We start from the raw sequence: 20044 nt of genomic DNA, 5'->3' as shown, positions 1-20044 counted from the left end.
AGCACAAACAAGCTCCACAATTTCCCTCAGCTATAAAACTAGCTGCCATACCTCACTGTCTTGAGAGCTTTTTATTTGATCACCAATCAATACTGGCAACGTTCTCAGAAAACACCATTTCTGAACTGCATGTCCAGAAAGTTTTCCAGCCCCTGGGCTCATCTCACAAGGTTTGCTATTGGCATCATTACCCAAATATTTAAACTGGTTTAAGCGCCGATTCAGTTCAACATAAGTAAACTCTTTATTTTTTGAAACAAGGTGGTTCAGATATAATGCTAAATCAGTTGAGACAATACCCTCAAAGAGATCATGGCCAAGACAAGGAGGCAATCCAGGCTGACAGACATGAAAATATGTGAGCTCATTGAAAATCGAGTTAAATTGAATGCCACAACAGGCACTTGCTTCTTCCACATTATGACTCAGCCAATCAATATCTTTCTGATACGACTGTGGGGTGCGGTCAGGGCCCTTGGCCAGAGGATATGCCAGAAATGCTTCCCGATTAATCTCCCAATATCTGCAAAAATTTTTTTTTTTTTTTTATTTCATAAGGAAATACAATCATGTGTGCTTACGGACTGTATTCCTGTTTTTTATGTTGATTTAATAAAAAAAAATAAAGTATTTATTTTTTATTTCTTGTGCGGCCCGGTACCAATCGGTCCACGGACCGGTACCGGGCTGCGGCCCGGTGGTTGGGGACCACTGCCGTATAGCATCGCACTTCGCGCTACATGAGACAATATTACAAGGTAAACCTTCTACGCTATACAGATCAGTCCTACTCTTGCCATATTTATGGCGACGGCTGTGAGTTTTGAAGGCTGAGAAGTTGGAAAAAACTCTTGTGCATTTAAGGAAAGCACACTTAAACGATGCATTAGGCATACAACTATGACTTCGCATTTGTCTAACATACGCAAATACATTGCTGCAAGTCGTAGCACATATGTTGCAAGTTATCATCTTTTTGAGATGACTATGACATGATCACTATGACAAAAATTAAGAAAACTTAGCTAGCTAGCATGCGGCGGTACATGTGGTCAACGATAGTGTCTGTGATGCTGACTGTGACGCTATGTAATTTCGGACTTTATAAATAAAGCAATTCAAACAGAAAATTACACATCAAGGTACAAGTGACTCTGATTGCACGGGGATTACCTTGTTATAAAAAACACACCAGTAGGATGGATTTAGCTTCGGCGGCCAGGTGATTGTATAGCTGGAGGTGGCAGCAGGTTATCGCTCGTCCATCCATCGGTACTTGGCAACTTCAGAGTTATGATGTGCGGAATGATACTTGAATACCGATAAAAGGAGTGCCAGATCTTTATGCTCTAAAATTGATTTTCAAATCAAAATGTCGATACTTTGATAGTACATGTTTTGAGGTAAAACATCATTAACAGCAACACAGTGGGAAGTACTATTGAAATCTTGTATAAATGACACGGTTTTGTAGGAACTCATTTTTCTTCCACCTGGGTACGTGTTTTGCGTGAGAGCAGCAGATCGTGCGAAATGAAGCTCGGTTGGACAAATTGTGGGCGGAACCAAGAAACAAGTCTGAAAAATACTGAATTATACTGTAGGTTGTGCAGTAGCTTACTGCTGGTCGATATTTTTTGTAAAATGCAACAAAATGTACAGTACTTAACTGCATTTAAGAAGAACAGTATATAACTGTAATTTTTTTTGTATTTTTACAGTAATTTCTTACAGTCCAGGTAAGGTAAAAGAGCATGCATGGTCAAAATAAATTGCGTGATGATGATTAATGCAATAATTTTTTGTGATCAATCACATGAGTGAACTTGTTATTTTTGATAGCCCTATATATATATATACAAACCCTGTTTCTATATGAGTTGGAAAATTGTGTTAGATGTAAATATAAACGGAATACAATGATTTGCAAATCATTTTCAACCCATATTCAGTTGAATATGCTACAAAGACAACATACGGTATTTGATGTTCGAACTGATAAACTTTTTTTTTTTTTTTTGCAAATAATCATTAACTTTAGAATTTGATGCCAGCAACACGTGACAAAGAAGTTGGGAAATGTGGCAATAAATACTGATAAAGTTGAGGAATGCTCATCAAACACTTATTTGGAACATCCCACAGGTGAACAGGCACATTGGGAACAGGTGGGTGCCATGATTGGGTATAAAAATAGATTCCATGATATGGTCAGTCATTCACAAACAAGGATGGGGCGAGGGTCACCACTTTGTCAACAAATGCGTGAGAAAATTGTTGAACAGTTTAAGAAAAACTTTTCTCAACCAGCTATTGCAAGGAATTTAGGGATTTCACCATCTACGGTCCGTAATATCATCAAAGGGTTCAGAGAATCTGGAAAAATCACTGCACGTAAGCAGCTAAGCCCGTGACCTTCGATCCCTCAGGTTGTACTGCATCAACAAGCGACATCAGGAGCAGCCTCTAGATATGGGTAGGAAGCGAGCCTTGGGTGGAGGAGCAAGCCTCAGTAGGAGGATGATGTCACCAACTTTGACTGTAAAGTTCTAGAAGCGACACCACTGATAATGGTTTTCAAAGGTTAGAAAAAAAGTTATTTCGATCTCTAGCTATTTGCAATTGCCAGCAAGTAAGACCAGATGTTCTTGAGTGGTTCTTATGGGGTTCAATGGGGCGTTTGGTATGCCAGCTAGCAGCGGGGAGCCTCGTTACTCAAATTATGCTTTCGACATTAACATAAAAACCAGAGAGACAGCTCATATCTCAAAATACTCGTAAGTTGGGGTGCTCGTAAGTCGAGGTATCACTGTATATAAAACGTATGGGGAAACACTGTTGACATTGTGTATTTTTAATTCCATTTTTCTAGCATAAGTTGTCAGAATACTGGGTCTATTAAAAGGATGTACAATTTGGTCCAATTAAAATTAGCAGTGTTCAACAATTCAAATTTGTTTTAGTTTTCCTTGATTTCAGAACCTGATGCTGTCAGCAAATGATCCTTAAATAATAAAATCTAATAACCCTCTATTTACTTTTTTTTTCAGCTCCCTACCCCAATTGAGCCTCTCTCGAATCCTTAAAGGAGCAGGATGATAAGATGGCCCAGCTACTGGTACCGCCAGGTCCTGACAGCTTCCGGCCCTTTGTCCCAGAGTCACTGGCTGCCATTGAAAGGCGCATCGCTGAAGAGGAGGTCCGGCGACCACGGGCAGAACGTCGCAGTGATAGCGACGATGAAAATGGGCCTAAGCCAAACAGTGACTTGGAGGCAGGGAAGTCACTTCCCTTCATCTATGGGGATATTCCTTCAGGTCTGGTATCCACTCCTCTGGAGGACATGGACACCTTCTACAGCAATCAGAAGGTCTGTTTTAATCATCACAAAATGCTCACCAGTCACACAGAACAGCCCTCAAAACAATGTCTATCAACTATTTGAATCAAGTTTCAGACTATATTAAACTTAGCTGTCCAAATTCAGGGTCTGCATCCTCCAAAGGACTCAGCCCATGCTGTCGATGGAGGCTACATATTTGGAGGTACCTGTGAAAGCAGCCATCAGCTTTGCTTATTTTGATGTTCTCGTCTTCAAGACACTTCTATTTGCATCACTTATTTACGTCTTTACCTTTATGTCGCGCTAGCTGGCAACCAGGTTCAAGGAAGGAGAAACAGTATAGAATGAAAAGGAAATGGAACAAAGAAAATACGTCATTAAGAAGGCAAAGTTATTCAATTTTAAATGTAGGTTTTGCTGCCTGTTCACGGTGAATGTTGTTAGCCTTTGCCAAGGCTGCTTTTGTCACAGGTTCTGTTCATTATTCTTATGGACAGAAATTCTATGTGGAGCCAAAGAGTTGAGGATATCCTGTTTGGGGGTCTTACCCCGGATTTCCACGAGATGTGTATCGCTTTCATTTTAGTCAATCAATGAATAACATTTTATTCCTACAACCCTTAATCACGAGTGCTTCAAAGGGCTTCACAAACACACAACGACATCCCATGATCCAAACACACAACCGGGGCAAGGACAAACTTAACAAATAAAATACACGGGGAAAAAGGGACCCCCCCTTCCAGGGTGACAGGAAGTGGGAGTCCAGTCTATTGGAAAACCAATAGACTGGACATAAACCAGTTGTAGGGGCCGGGGTCCCCACATCTGCGCTCCCCACATCTGCGGTCTCCTCCAAGGTTTCTCATTGTCATCTCATTGGGTTGAGTTTTTTCTTGCCCTGATGTGTGATCTGAGCCGAGGATGTCGTCGTGGCTTGTGCAACCCTTTGAGACACTCGTGATTTAGGGCTATATAAGTAAACATTGATTGATTGATTGATTGACTAGGGTGGTAGAAGCCGGGGATCGAACCAGGAACGCTTAGGTTGCTGGCACGGCCGCTCTCTATTCAGTATCTGTGGTCCAAAGAGTGGTTCAATTCAGGTCCCAATTCAGGTCAGCTAACACCTCCTCCAGACTTGTACCTTTCCAGAACTTAACCGTGGTCACATGGTATCAACTCCAGGCAGGTGAGGGGGGACAGAGCAGAAAAGCAGCAAAAAGAGATCTATTTAAAGGCTCGAGCATATAAATGAGTTTTAAAGTGGGGCTTGAATGCTTTACTGAGGTAGCATCTTAAATTTAAAAAAAGTGCGCTAACAATTGTGTCAACAGGGCTCCTCTATTCCGCCCACAAAGCCCTCTAAATAACCATTAAAAAAACGCCAACAATATTTCATATCGTGACCTGAATACTAAGCAAGTATTAGCAATATTGGTATACTAAGTACTAACGCAGGCTAACTATTTCTTAGTGGCGCATTGATAATAGAGAGGTAACTAGCTTATGCTGCTATATTGAGCTGCCTGGTGTCTTGCTACTGTTACTGCTGGTGCTGCACAGCTTTTCAGCTGGTGAAAGTTAATTCTAGATTTTAAATCATGCCTCTCACCTGGATATTAAGAGGATTTGGCCATAAATCGAGAAGTTGTTAATCTGTGACATTCAACTCATACTCATAGATGGAGAGAAAGAAACGATAACACTGAAGATAAACACCTGCTGCATTGTTTTAAACCCTTTTGTGTAGACTATGATTAATTCGTCATCTAATTGGGAAATAAGAACATCCTATCAGTCCTCATTGCAGTGAGAGCAGGCCTTGTACAGTAAGTGATTGTTTTATTATGTTCGTAGTTTGTATTTCTTATATAGCTAGGAGAATGTTTCATTAAAGCTGGATATGTTTAGCACACAGTTTCTGAAACGTGTAGCTCACCCCCCTTGTATGCCTGCTTAAAAATATATACGTTTCTGGATCACAATTTTTACCAAAGTAATTGTTGTTAGGTCTCACAAAGTCTGCTTGATTAGCATTGTTGTTGTTGTTGGCAAAGGTATCTAGTTTCCACCAATATCTTTTGGGTCACGTGACTTGCTTGCTCATTATCTCTCAAAATGAATCGGGAATCTTCTAAGAGATTTATAATAGCCGATTATAATTTTGATCATATCTATTTACTCACAAACTTTGTAACTCTTTTGGTGTTATAAATCAGATATATATGATAATCGCTTCAATGTAGAGGCAACTTCTTTATCCATTATACTGGTACTTAAAAATTGCACCTTAAGTGTACCGGGAGCCAGTGCAGGTAGACCAGTATAGGCGCAATATGATCAAACTTTCTTGTTCTCGTCAAAAGTCTAGCAGCTGCATTTTGTACCATCTGCAGTATTTTAATGCTGAACATGGGGAAACTCGAAAATAATATGTTACAGTAATCAAGACAAGCCGTAACAAACGCATGTATAATGATTGTAGGGATGTTACAGAGATGAAAGAAGGCTGTTTTAGTAACATTCTTATTGTGCAGCTCAAAAGAGAGAGTTGGATCAAAAATAATGCCAATATTTTTTACAGAATTGATTTGGACAACTGTTTAATTGTGGAACTTCAATGTAACATGCTTAAACAAGTGTGTCTAGCAAGGCCAATAATCAACATCTCCTTTTTCTTAGCATTAAGCTGCAAAATGTTGCTGTATATCCATTGTTTAATGTCATTAAGTCATCAGCATAACAGTGAAAGCTAACACAGGGCCAAGAACTGGTCCTTTTTGGGACTCCACATGTGACTTTAACACACTCAGACGCCACATTGCTATGGGATACACAGGGCATCCCTTCAGTGAGATAGGAGCTGAACCAAGAAAATGCTAAGTCTGACACACCGATACGTGGTTTGATGCAATCTAAAAGTAAGTTGTGATCAACGGTATGGAAGGCAGCATTGAGATCAAGCAATATGCAGTAGATGGTGTATCAACATCCATAGTTTGCAACAAATCATTACTCATTTTTGCAAGAGCCATCTCAGTAATAATAATAATATTAATATTTTAATGTTAATAACATTCTACTTATAAGGCACCTTTCTCAGCACTTAGGGAGACTGTACAAAAAAATAATTGGATAAGAAAAAACAATAACAAAGATAACTAAAAACTTTAAATGAATAAGCAGTAAGGAATATGTGTGGTGAACCTGTGTGAAGTACCCCCTCCCCTTGCAAAACTCTGTTGAAATAGTTAAACACAGTACAAACGAATATGACTATTTCAACAGAGTTTTGCGAGGGGCGGGGGGCCAACTTCACACAGCTGGGTGTTTTGAGTCTTGATTTGAAGAGAAAAATGTAGTCCATATTGTGAAGGTCTGGGGGTAATGCGTTCCAAAGAGGAAGGCTTGGGCCCCTATGGTGGACAGTCTTGATAAGGGGACAGTGAGATGGACGGATGATGAGGATTTGCCAATAGCGTGATTTGCCCTGAAACCCAACTGAAAAAGTTCAAAAAGATTGTTAGACACTAGGGGTCTGATTGGCTAAGGTCCAAATATCACACGCTAAGCAGCGTGTGCATTCTATAAGATAGTGTCTACGATTAATGGGTGTGTTGCGTGATATTTACATGACTGGGTGTGCAATTGACAAGTGGTGCAGACCGCCTTATTTAAATGAGGATTTTGTATGTACAATACGGAACATCACCACGGAGACACTCTCATTTACTGCACATGCATGATATCATGCTCCTATCTGTTTTACTGTTTTCAAACAAGCAGGATTCATGTACGACATTTAATGGGCATTTTAGAAGCAGTCGTGCAGTTCATCTACATTGAAACCACTTGATTTACTTTTTTGTTTACGCTGAAGGTGCGCTTATTAGAGAGAGGCTGTATACAAATGCACACTTAAAGAATTGATTTCATTTAAGAAACATTTATTAATATATATTCAAAAAATAAAAATAAAAATAAAAATAAAAAATTAAAAAATTAAAAAAAATAATATATATTCAATGTGCAAAAAAAAACAAATGTCATTAAAAAACTACTCAAGGACACCAAACTCTTTTTTTTTGTTAATCAGCCCCTTAAGTCCTCCAGCAGCTATAGCAATATAAAATGATGTGGCTGAATAGACGATATATCTAATCATTTTTATATCTGACCATCCAAAATGTAGACACATACACATAGGACAGAGGATTTTCATCTCAGTGCAAGCATTGACCCTGCAGCTGTGTGTGGAACTGTCAGTTTGCACATTCTTCTGACACGTGCTAAATAAAACGCTAAATAGTGCTCGCAAAACGGTGATGAGTGTTGATAAATTGCATGCGCTAAATAATTAGATTTGTATCTTCTCCCATTTTTGTAGGTGTTTTGATGATCAGCATATATTCTGCAAATTAATGAAGACATACATACAAAATGGATTGCAACACCTTATTCTGCTCCCCTAAGAGATACAATCCACATTGCACACGTTTAATAGATCAGCTTTGCGTGTGCTATCAGGTTTGCCCATGTCTCACGTTTAGTAGATCAGCTTTGCGTGTGCTATCAGGTTTGCCCATGTCTTAGTACACGCAAATCTTAAGTAGATCAGGCCCTAAGTGTGCATTAAGTTGCTGTGCGACCATTTTTTCAAAGATTTTTGAGATAACCAAGAGGTGTGACAGCGGTCGGTAGTTTTGAAGGTCAGGGTCGAGGTTAGGTCTTTTAAGTAGAGGATGAATAACTGTTGTTTTGAATGCTAGGGGAACAGTACCAGAGGCGAGTGATAAGTTAAGAATATTTAGCACAAATGGTCTTAATATCGCAAACAGCTCTTTGATTAGTTTCCCAGAAAGTAGGTCAAGTAGACAAGATGTTTGTTTTGTTCCATTAACGAGCCGTGCAAGTTCATTCAACGGTACCTCCTCAAAATGAGAGAAATTATTTTAGACAGCATTTGCATTCATGCCCACATTCATATTTTCGTTTGTAGAGCCCAGTGGAAGCTGGGACGTGGTGTCTTTAACACCCTTTCTAATGAGCCCAATTTTCTTATTAAAATGTCTTATAAAGCCATCAGACCCATGGGTGGAGCTACTGGGAGAAAACCCTTGTTGTGTTAAGTATGCTATTGTTTTAAACACATATTTAGAAGCGTTTTTATTAAGATGAGTAAGATTTGAGTAATAATTTGTTTTATCAAAGGAAAGAGTGTGTTTGTAAGTTATTAAACCATCACTCTATGCTTGATGGAAAACCTCTTGTTTGGTTTCACGCCATTTGCTTTCTAGCTTCCTACATGATCATTTGAGAGCTCTGGTTTCTTCCGTGAACCTTATAGGGGCCTTCTTTAATTTTGCTGGTGCTACATTATCAATGGCGTTCATCATTAATGTCTTTGCTAAGGCTATCAATGCAACCCACATTATTAGGAAACGGTGCCATGACAAAGGACAATTAGCCAGAGAGTCGTAGTTATAGCAGCAATAATGTTACGACTTCAAATTTGATCGGACATTGCTTTGGTATATGGGAGGATCAACATTTTAGAGGTGTTAACACCCCAAACTAAAACTACATCTACGGTGTTCCCGTTTCAATGTGTGGGTACATGTATTATTTGTGAAAGACCACGGCTGTCGATAATAGTCTGCATTGCCAAGCTTGGATGTTCCAATAGGTTATTCATACAAATATTGAAATCGGTCATGATAATGATATTATCTGCATGTCACTATATAATGACACATTGTGAATGTGTCGTTTCTACCAGTACGGCCTTCCGCCACACATACGCGCAGTTTTTATTTTCGGCAGACGCCACAGTACGGTAAATCAAAGTTGATCAGAAGTTGATTGAGATGTGTCTGTGCATAGCTCGCCAGAGTGATAGATGCTGCTGTGTTGGTGCTTGCTACAAATACAACATTAAAGTAGTCATTCTGCAAGGCAATCTTTTCCACTAGTCGAGTTAAGTCAGTGGGCATCACAGACATCGACTGTGGGTATTGATGGACGACAATGAACTGGCACATACCACAGCCAGGGCCGTAACTAGGATTTTACAAATACCGAGGTCAAAAATTGGTTGTCCAAGAGAAGCATTGAAAGGCTGAAATCATGGGTATCGCAGCACCATATAAATAATAAAAGCTTTCATTATCCATACCGCTTGTCCCTTTTGGGGTCGCTGGAGCCTATCTCAGCTGCATTCCGGCGGAAGGCGGGGTACACCCTGGACAAGTCGCCAACACAGATAGACAGACAACATTCACACTCACATTCACACACTAGGGCCAATGTAGTGTTGCCAATCAACCTATCCCCTGGTGCATGTCTTTGGAGGTGGGAGGAAGCCGTAGTACCTGGAGGGAACCCACGCAGTCACGGGGAGAACATGCAAACTCCACACAGAAAGATCCCGAGCCCGGGATTGAACTCAGGCCTACTCAGGACCTTCGTATTGTGAAGCAGATGCACTAACCCCTGTACCACCGTGCTGCTGCTTTCATTATCACGTGTTATATTATCTAACATCCCTTTATAATAGTTCACTTTTTTATTAATATGCTGAAGTTTAGCTTATTAAATCATTTCAACATCATTCAAACATACATTTAAAAACCATACCAAAATTTCTACCACGGCCAGGTTTTGAATCCAAGACCTTTTGCTTTGCAAAGCATGTACTAATGACAGAGCCACCGGAAGGGAAGGCGGTAAATATGTCGTCACATTCTAATCAGTGACAGATCATGACGTGGCCAGGAATGTGTTTGGGGTAAAATTTGATATAAAGCGCATTGTCATTCAATAATTTACATTGATAATTTATTGATCGTGAAGCCCTATGCAGAGCGCGTGTTCTGCATTTAGGGCGGGGCGGCACCTGACTTACACAACAACGTTATTATACCGACAGTGTTTAATAGTACATTTCCTGTCAGTTATATTGTCTTCTTTTTGTCACTTAAATACAGAGGACATGACCTCGGTGTCCTCAATGGTAGTTACGGCCATGTCCACAGTGTAGCCGTTCAGAGGCCATTATGCATCTTGTGGAAATCCGGGGTTTGGATCTGCTCTCTGCGGATAATGTGATCCTGTTGGCCTCATCAGTCTATGGCCTTCAGCGATTGCTGGGGTGCTTCACAGCTTAGTGTGAAGCACTAGGCTTTCAGTGGCCTAGTGGTTGGAGTGTCCGCCCTGAGATCGGTAGGTTGTGAGTTCAAACCCCGGCCGAGTCATACCAAAGACTATAAAAATGGAACCCATTACCTCCCTGCTTGGCATTCAGCATTAAGGGTTGGAATTGGGGGTTAAATCACCAAAAATGATCCCTGGGCGCGGCCACCGCTGCTGCCCACTGCTCCCCTCACCTCCCAGGGGGTGATCAAGGGTGATGGGTCAAATGCAGAGAATAATTTCGCCACACTTAGTGTGTGTGTGACAATCATTGGTACTTTAACTTTAACTTAATTATACCCTTAAGTTTGGCAGTAAAGTTTTGCCTGAGGTGATGAGTTGGAGTCTTGTTTACGAGTGAGGGTCGTACACGTCATCCACATTAATGCAGTCGCTATTCTGGACAGTCATGATAAAAAGAGAGCTGGATCAGACTGCAAAGCTCTCAATTTACGTATGAGTCTGCGTTCCTACCCTCACCTACGGTCACAAGCTTCACAGATGCAAGCGGCCGTAAGAAGTTTTTCTGCAGTGTGGTTGCACTCGCCCTGAGAGACAGGGTGAGGAGTTTGGTCATCTGGGAAGTGTTCAGAGTAGAGCTGCTGCTCCTAAACAACGAGAGGGCATCTAGTTTTGATATGACGCAGATGCACCCTTGGTCTTCCTGACATGTCCAACCGGGAGGAGGCCTCGGGGTAGACCTTGGACACACAAGAGGGATTACGTCTGGCAGCTGGCCCCCCGAGGCTGCTGCTCCTTGAAGAAAATGGGTGAATGTACAGACGAAGGGTTTCAATGGAAAGAGAAGAGAGCTCATTTGTCGGTAGAATAATCTCAGACTCACAGGTAAACCATTACATCATAGTGCCAGCTGAATTTGAAGAAGTCTTCTCATACTATCAAATGTGCTCTGTGATGATGCCAGCTGCCTTCAAATGCGCACACAAAAGGGCAGACCCTGAATTTGGATACAGCCTGAGACCAATTTAGCTTAATCTCACAATCATGTTGGAAAATGTATTAAAATATGTAAATGCTTTTTCACTGTGTTTTGTCTCCTTTTCAGACTTTTATAGTATTGAATCATGGAAAGGCAATCTTTCGTTTCAACGCCACTCCTGCCTTGTATATCTTGAGCCCCTTCAACCCTCTGAGGAGGATAGCTATTAAAGTTTTAGTACACTCATATCCTTTTACAGTTTGTCATTGGCAGTGTTTGACATGGATTCAAAAGGTTTAGCAGATACAATGAGATGACGTGTTGTACTGTATCAGATTAATCACCTTTTGGAGTTTTGAGTATTTGCAGTAAATTACTTGTGTGTCTAATTCAAATACACTTTTTAAAAATACCCCAATATTTTGCCATAATTGCAAATTCATGGTCAAAATATCATACACTAAACTTTTTTTAACCTGAATACATTATTTGCTCAAAACCTGGAAACAGTATTATCTAAATCCCATCAGGGTGTATTTTAAAGTGACATCTGCCATGGAACTCAGTACACACCAGTCAGTCAGTATTCTCCTCATTCATCTTTGCACTGGCACTGACGAACCGTACAGAAACATGTGCAGCCTTTCCAGTAACCATTTGCAGTTAAGGTAAAGGAGCATGTGCAGCCAAAATAGATTGTATGATTATTCTGCGTTTATACATGATTAATGCAAACATTTTGTTGTGATTAATCACATTCATTAATGCGTTAACTTTGTCAGTGTAAACTAAATATTAAAATAAATAATAGCTGCAAAAATATTTGCATATCAGTGTCAATTAAACTGTAGTCTTAAAACAGTGCAGGCAAGTTAGTTAAACAACAGTTAGTCTTCATGTAAATCCACTTATCTTTCAAGGACAAGCAATGAGCTTCCTCTGGAGGTTTTAACGCTCATTAAAGTTAGAGGTGAGTCCACATTCATTGTTTTTGCATTGTAATTAGTGTTCACACTTTTGAATTTTTATTATTCACAGTAAATTAATTGTCTGCATTATTTAAATTAAAATATCAAACATTTTTGACACAAATGCAATATTATCATCAGAATGTCATACAGGAACATTTCAAATATTTTACTTGAATGCACATCATTTATTTGCAAAAAAAAATTGGTGAAATTGGTATACAGTATTTTGAAGCGAAATTTGCCAGCAAGCACACTAGCTGGAGTCTCCTCACTCATATTTGCATTGACCCGATCACTGACCGTAAAGCAACCTGCTCCGCCTTTCAGGTTCTGCGGTTATGTTAAAGAAAGGTGGTCAAAATAAATTGTGCAATTAATCTGCGTTTACGCATGATTAATGCAATAATGTTTTGTGATTAATCACATGAGTTACCGAGTTAACTTTGACAGCCATAGTTTTAATATTAACAGCAATTTACTTTTGTTTTTACACCTGCATGTAGCTGGGATTTGTTGTCAAGGCTGCTGTCAGTCAAACAGTCAAAACACTCAAAAATCGTGTTTTCTTTACTTTTTAATGACCTGTAAGGCTTGATTTACCGTAATTTCCGGGCCTTAGAGCGCACTTGGTTATAAGCCGCACCCACCTAATATTTGGACAGATTTTATTTTGTACATATATTGGCCACACACGTATGCTAACCATAGATGCAAAGATTGAAACATGAAATATATACACAGGCGTGTGTATTCATTTACAATTTTAACAAACCTAAGTGCTGTTTTTGTTCTCTTCCTCCTGCGCGTTAGGTCCACCTTCTTAAGTGTTGGAGGACGTTGTGTTGCTTTGTCCGGAGTTTTCTCGACCTCATTTTGCTTTCATTTTCGTCTCAAGGCTGGTCATCTGTGGGCTTGTGCCTTCTTCTGCGAATGGTGTCTGGACTTTCAACGGTGGATTTCCGTTCTTTGCGGCGGTTGTTTGCTTTTCCGATAGCCGGGTTGATTGCTTTCGGTTTTTAGCAGATTATGAGCATTTTGTCATGTATCCTCCAAGATGAGGGTTAGTATTTAACGTGGTTAATGGCTGATTGAATGATTGTGTAAGTAGTTAAATTTGTATGTGAATAATTTCATTGGTCCACGGTGACCCGTTAGACAATTCCGCTGGGCTGATGTGACACGGTTAAATTTATTGGTCGCATGTGAAGTGTGTGAACCTGGAGAAATCCATAAATAAGGCACAGCATTGTATTAAGTGCAGGGTTCAAAGTGTGGGAAGAAAATAGCGGCTTATAGACTGGAAATTATGGTACTTTGAGAGAGGGATTTCTTACTTCACAGTAGTTCTAAAGGCAGGTGACAACAAACACGCAGGTCACTTTGGCCAGGGTTTGTCAGGTTTGTATGTTTTTGTTATTTACAATGGTGAATTTTCTAAACATCAGTTATCTGTTGTGCTCCTTGACCTATGTGTTTCTACCATGTTCAGCATGTTGATCATGTTCACCATCCTAACCAACTGTGCTTTTATGACCCTAAGTAACCCTCCGGAATGGGCCAAGAATGTAGAGTAAGTCCATTTTATCTCTCCTTTCTGATTGTGTACCAAATTTGATACAGTTGAAGTCATGTGTAAAGGTTTTACTCATAGTCCATGTTAGAGCTCTACAAAAAACTAACTGGTGCACTTCAAGTGTGGTGTGGCTGCAACACATAGATGCATGGCTTTTGGAGAGTGAGACTTTATTCACCCAACAAGTTGTGGCTGCAGTGCAGACAAAAAAGTACACAAAAAAGGTAAAAACACATGAAAAAACAAGGGAAATTTAAAGAACACAAAGGACATGAAAACCATTAAAAAGAGCACAGAGCTGATGCAGCCGGCTGTCACTTCAATGGCACCATTTCTACATACAGCGACTAAAGTAACACACAACAATTTTTTTTATAAATGACCCCAAAAAAGGACAAGCGGTAGAAAATGGATGGATGGATAAATATTGGGCACATATGATTGTACAATGCATAGACAAGGGAATCAGTGGATATCTCTCAAGTTGGCCAAACACTGTTCTCAAATGTTCTTATCTGGATACTGCAAATAAAAGTTAACTACTCAAGCTTTGATCCCAAAATCTAGAATGATGGTTTAACTGAAACACAATTGGTCTCAAGCAGAACTTGAAAGTGTGAGTTTTAGTAATGTTAATGTTGCGGGGCAGGTCGAGGCCCAATTTTCCACTTGTAATCCCGATGCAGCCATCTCCTAGGATGTGATCGCACTTGAAGCGTGGTGCGTTTGCTCTGCTCTTACTGTTTGTCAACTACTGTACTGTTTTAGTCAAGTGTAACATAGTTTATATGGACTAGACCAAACAGGCATATTGAGACTGAGAGATAAGTTCGGTCCACATGCAGTCGAATGCACTATTGCAGCATAACACCAGCTATGATATCACCAAGTGAGAGCAAAACTATAGGCAATGATTAGTAAAACCCAACATAAAGTTCTGTGTAAATCATAAAAATAATAAGAGTTAAACCTAAGGCCAGAAGCATAAATACAGAAGTTAAACATATCTTGATTATTTTCAACAAAGGGGTTGTATTGATCATTCCAGCTCGGGGAATGCCGTCTCTTTGCAGCACATTTAAGTTGACTTTATCACATAAAAGTGAGTACACTCCTAACATTTCTGCAAATAAGTTATCATATCTTTCGATGAAACAACACTGACGGAAGGAGACTATGATACAAAATAAAGTAGTTAAAGTAGAGCTTGTGTAACAGTAAATTTAATGCCCAATCAAAATAACAACACATACTGCATCCTTAATTATTTTGGGCATGGAGTTGACTGGCGCTTCACAGGTTTCCTTTGGAATCCTCTTCCACTCCTCAAAGACGACATCACGGAGCTAGTGGATATTAAAGACTTTACGCTTCTCCACCTTCCGTTTCAGGATTTCCCACAGATAGGGTTTATTTCTTTTCTGTTTTACCAGTTCATCACCTTGAGTCTTTTACTCTTAGGTTCTGTAGGAAGACAGTTATCATCTTGGATGTTGCAGCACATATGCTTCTATTTACCTGACATAACCTCTGGATATTAAGCTAAGTCTTGTCTGGGTAAACTGATATATGGTCTTGGCTAATGAGGTGCAGCTCAGTTTTTACGGTATTTATTTTTTTATAAATGGAAGTGGATATACTTATTTTTCACTGTTATACAAGCTGTACTATATTTGACATTGTATCAATGTGTAATTTCTTCAGTGTTGTCCAATGAAATATATAAAATTTATAGAATGGTTAGGGGTGGACTCACTTTTATAAGGTACTGTATGTCATAACCAGAATCAGAATCAGCTTTTTTGGCCAAGTATGTTTAACACACAATGAATTTGACTTGGAAGGCTATGCTCTGGTTCAATGTAAAAACTAATATTATTGATTAACTAGAAATTTAAACTAGTATCTAAAAAACAAATATGTGCAAGGCTAATAAATAATATTACAGTAGTGTATAGAGCAAAGCAAAACGATGATGACATGGACATGAGGTAGTACATTCACGGTCACAGATTAGTTCCCGAGTTATTTCACAGCATTCGTCAGATTGAAACTGTTCTTATGACTAGTTGTTTTGGTGCACAGTGATTTGTAACGCTTGTCAGAGGAGAGGAGTTTGAACAGTATGTGACCATGGTGTGTGGGATCTGCAGTGATGGTACCTGCCCGTTTCCTGACCCTGGACTGGTATACGTCCTGGATGGGGGGCAGGTCGACACCAATTATCTTTTCTGCGGTCCTAATTGCCCGTTGCAGTCTGTGTCTGTCAAGCTTGGTTGCAGAATCAAACCAGACATTGATGGAGGTACACAGGACAAACTGAATGATGGATGTGTAGAACATGATCAGCAGTTCCTGGGGAAGGTTGAACTCTTTGAGCTGACACTGGAAGTACTTCCTCTGCTGTGCCTTTTTTCTGATTGTGTCTATGTGGGAGGTCCACTTCAGGTTCCATGAGATTGTGGATCCCAGGAACCTGAAAGAGTCCACAGTAGACTGTGCTGTTCAAAATGGTGGGGGGGTGGGGATGCGAGGAGGGGCTTCCCTGAAGTCCACTCTCATCTCCACAGTCTTGAGCGGATTCAGCTCCAGATGGTTCTGACTGCACCAGTGAGCCAGTTGTTCCACCTTCAGTCTATAGGCAGATTTTTCGCCATCCGGTATAAGACCGATATCGGTGGTGTCATCTGCGAGCTACAGGAGTTTCACAGAAGGATACCCTGAAGTGCAGTCATTGGTGAGCACCGATGCTAATTGTCCGGGTGCTGAATGTGATGCTCCCCGGCCTTACCTGTTGCCTCCTGTCAGTCAGGAAGTTGGTGATCCACTGACAGGTGGAGGGCCTGCACTTTGAGTTAGGCGAGTTTGCGGTGCAGGATATTTAGGATAATAGTGTTACATGCAAAGTTGAAGTCCACAAACAGGATTCTCGCGTAGGTCCCTGGGGAGTCAAGGTGATGCAGGACGTTGTTCAGTCCCATGTTGACTGCATCTTCCACCGACCTGTTTACTCGATAGGCAAACTGCAGGCGGTCCAGCAGGGACCTGTGATGACCTTTAGGTTGCGTGGCACCAGTCTCTCAAATGACTTCATGACCACAAACATCAGGGCTACGGATCTGTAGTCATTGAGTCCTGTGATGGTAAGGTTATTTGAGCCAGGGATGATCAATCAATCAATCAATCATCCATCCATCCATCCATTTTCTACCGCTTATTCCCTTTGGGGTCGCGGGGGGCGCTGGAGCCTATCTCAGCTACAATCGGGCGGAAGGCGGGGTACACCCTGGACAAGTCGCCACCTCATCGCAGGGCCAACACAGATAGACAGACAACATTCACACTCACATCCACACACTAGGGCCAATTTAGTGTTGCCAATCAACTTATCCCCAGGTGCATGTCTTTGGAGGTGGGAGGAAGCCGGAGTACCCGGAGGGAACCCACGCAGTCACGGGGAGAACATGCAAACTCCACACAGAAAGATCCCGAGCCCGGGATTGAACCCAAGACTACTCAGGACCTTCGTATTGTGAGGCAGATGCACTAACCCCTCTGCCACCGTGAAGCCAATCAATCAATCAAAGATTATTTATAAAGCCCTAAATCACAAGTGTCTCAAAGGGCTGCACAAGCCACAACGACATCTCGGCTCAGATCCCACATCAGGGCAAGTAAACCCCCCGCCCCTGGGCAACCGGTGTAATGGACGTCGAGTGGATCTACATCCCCCTTTTTTTGAGGATTTTTGAAATAAAGGTAAGGTGGTATACCACCTGGTAGATTACCATAAGGTCAGGATCGAGGTTAGGTCTTTTGAGCAGAGGATGAGTATCCGCTTTTTTGATAGCTAGGGGAACAGTGTCGGAGGAAAGTGATACGTTTATAATATTTAGCAATGATGGTGCTAATATTACAAACAGTTCCTTGATAAGTTTCCCAGGAAGTGAGTCAAGTAAACATGTTGTTTGTTTTATCTCATTTACACGCCGCAGGAGTTCCTCTAATGTTATTTCATCAAAAAGAGAGAGACTATTTTGGAGGGAAATATCCGTCGTATATACATTTGTATCTGTGTTAATAGAACCCAGTTAGAGCTGGGATGTGTTGTCTTTAATCTCCTTTCTAATTAGTTAAATTTTCTTATTAAAGAAATTCATAAAGTCATGATGGTAGAGTCTTTGACGCAAGAGGGCACTTCGCACAGCTCTAGTGATGAGTTTAAGATTTTGCGCGAAGATAAGGGGGCCAGCTGTTTAGCACTGAGTCTCAGGCAGGAGGGGCACACACTGTCTGGTCCTGGAGCCTTTCTGATCTTTAGTTTATGGAAAAACTAACGGAAATCCTTTTCACAGATCGTCAGTGCAGGTGGGGTTTAGAGGGGAAGGGGAAGGGAGTTGTGGGGAGAGCAGGTATGATAGAGACTATGATAGAGTGTTGAGGTTATGGTTATGAAAACCTGCAATAGAAGTTATCCAGGTCCTCAGCCAGTCTATTGTTACCTACAAGGTGGGGTGTGGGTTTCCTGTAGTTGGTGATCTCTCGCGGGCCTTTGAGAACGCGAGAGAAAACAAAGCTGAGAAGTTTTGTTTTAGCTTCTCAATGTAGCTCCTTTTAGCTCCCCTGGTCTCATTTGTTCCTGGTCTGACAGTTTCCTTAACTGAGGTGTAAACCAGGGTTTGTTGTTGTTGTATGTGCAGAAGGTCCTGGTCTGCACACACATGTCCTCCATCCTGAGTTCATCAAAGATTGTCTGATGCAATTTTATTGACACTCCAGTCAGTACAATAAGAGCAGACCTATAACTGCTGCTTTGATTCCTTTGATCATCTCTTCACAGTAATTAATACAGGTTTAGCAGTTTTCAACTGCTGCCTGTAGGTCGGTATAAGGTTAATCAGATAATGATCAGAGAGTCCTAAAGCTGTAAAGAACCAGTGAAAAGAGTTCAGCAAAGCACTGTCCAATGTTTAAAAGTTATTTTTCGGGTCAAAGAGACCAGAGGTGGTCAGCAAAATACTGCAGAAATTACAGTTCCTACAATCGAACAAAACCAGGAAAACATTGCTTTGGATGCATGGGTTATGTATGCCACACAATGTACACATCTCATACGCGGTCCAATGAAGACACAACTTTATGAATATGCCATATTGAGCATTATTTGGTCTGCTCATGAAAATACAAGTGTGAACGCTCACATAATAACTGCACAAAGTGGGAACTTAATATCTTACTTAATTTTCTGGTTCAGTGTCAGACTACATGTATAAACACAAACTTACATTTGTTTCTTGTTTCTCTTTTTTGCCAGATACACATTCACAGGGATTTACACCTTTGAGTCTCTCATAAAGATCCTGGCCAGAGGGTTCTGTATGGGAAAATTCACTTTCCTGCGTGACCCGTGGAACTGGCTGGACTTTAGCGTCATCCTAATGGCGTAAGTATTTTGAGTGTGTTATCTGAAGCCAATAAACATTTTACCTTGTAAAAAAGAAAAGCTATCTATTAATTACATGAAAGCCACATTTTAAAACAATGGTATTTAGTTTATTGACCTTCTAAATACAACAAAAGGTTTTATCAAGGACTTTTTCAATTTTATTGCGCCCATGCTCATTAGGTACTACATCTTTTTAATCGCTGGTGATTTGACTATTCATGTGTGTTGTCCCTCCAAGCCCATGGCAAAATACTTTTTAGAATTGGTCAATGCTTTTAATTCGATAAAAACTGCCACAAATGCACAGACACACTTTAGACTTTGTTTTAACTTATGGTTTTACTATTGAAAATGTATTTATGTTGGTCACCGTTGTTAATCGATTTTTATCATCTTCGGCTTTTTCAAAGGTCAAATATGTTTTATCTTTTAAGCAATTTGAACAGGTCATGCACACATTTATCAAATCACATCTGGATTACTGTAATGCACTTTACACTGGAATAAATAACAATGCACTTTCATGCTTATAGTTAGTCCAGAACTCTGTCCCACAACTTTTAACAGGAACCAAAAA

General features: G+C 40.5%; 1 protein-coding gene across 2 annotated transcripts in view; it reads left to right on the top strand.

The window, feature by feature from the left end:
- scn1lab (sodium channel, voltage-gated, type I like, alpha b) overlaps positions 1-20044 on the top strand; it is a 119481-nt gene that overhangs the window by 18460 nt on the left and 80977 nt on the right. For both annotated transcript variants that reach the window (XM_061978273.1, XM_061978282.1), the window contains exons 2-5: positions 3051-3370; positions 11604-11722; positions 13929-14018; positions 19336-19464. In XM_061978273.1, the coding sequence (XP_061834257.1) occupies positions 3104-3370; positions 11604-11722; positions 13929-14018; positions 19336-19464 (605 nt within the window). In that variant the 5' untranslated portion in view covers positions 3051-3103. The remainder of the gene's footprint in view (positions 1-3050; positions 3371-11603; positions 11723-13928; positions 14019-19335; positions 19465-20044) is intronic.

This window comes from Nerophis lumbriciformis, linkage group LG01 (genome assembly GCF_033978685.3).
Source record: "Nerophis lumbriciformis linkage group LG01, RoL_Nlum_v2.1, whole genome shotgun sequence".
Lineage (NCBI taxonomy): Eukaryota > Metazoa > Chordata > Actinopteri > Syngnathiformes > Syngnathidae > Nerophis > Nerophis lumbriciformis.
Note: the sequence above shows the minus strand (reverse complement) of the source record. Positions and strands in the feature narration are given on the sequence as shown.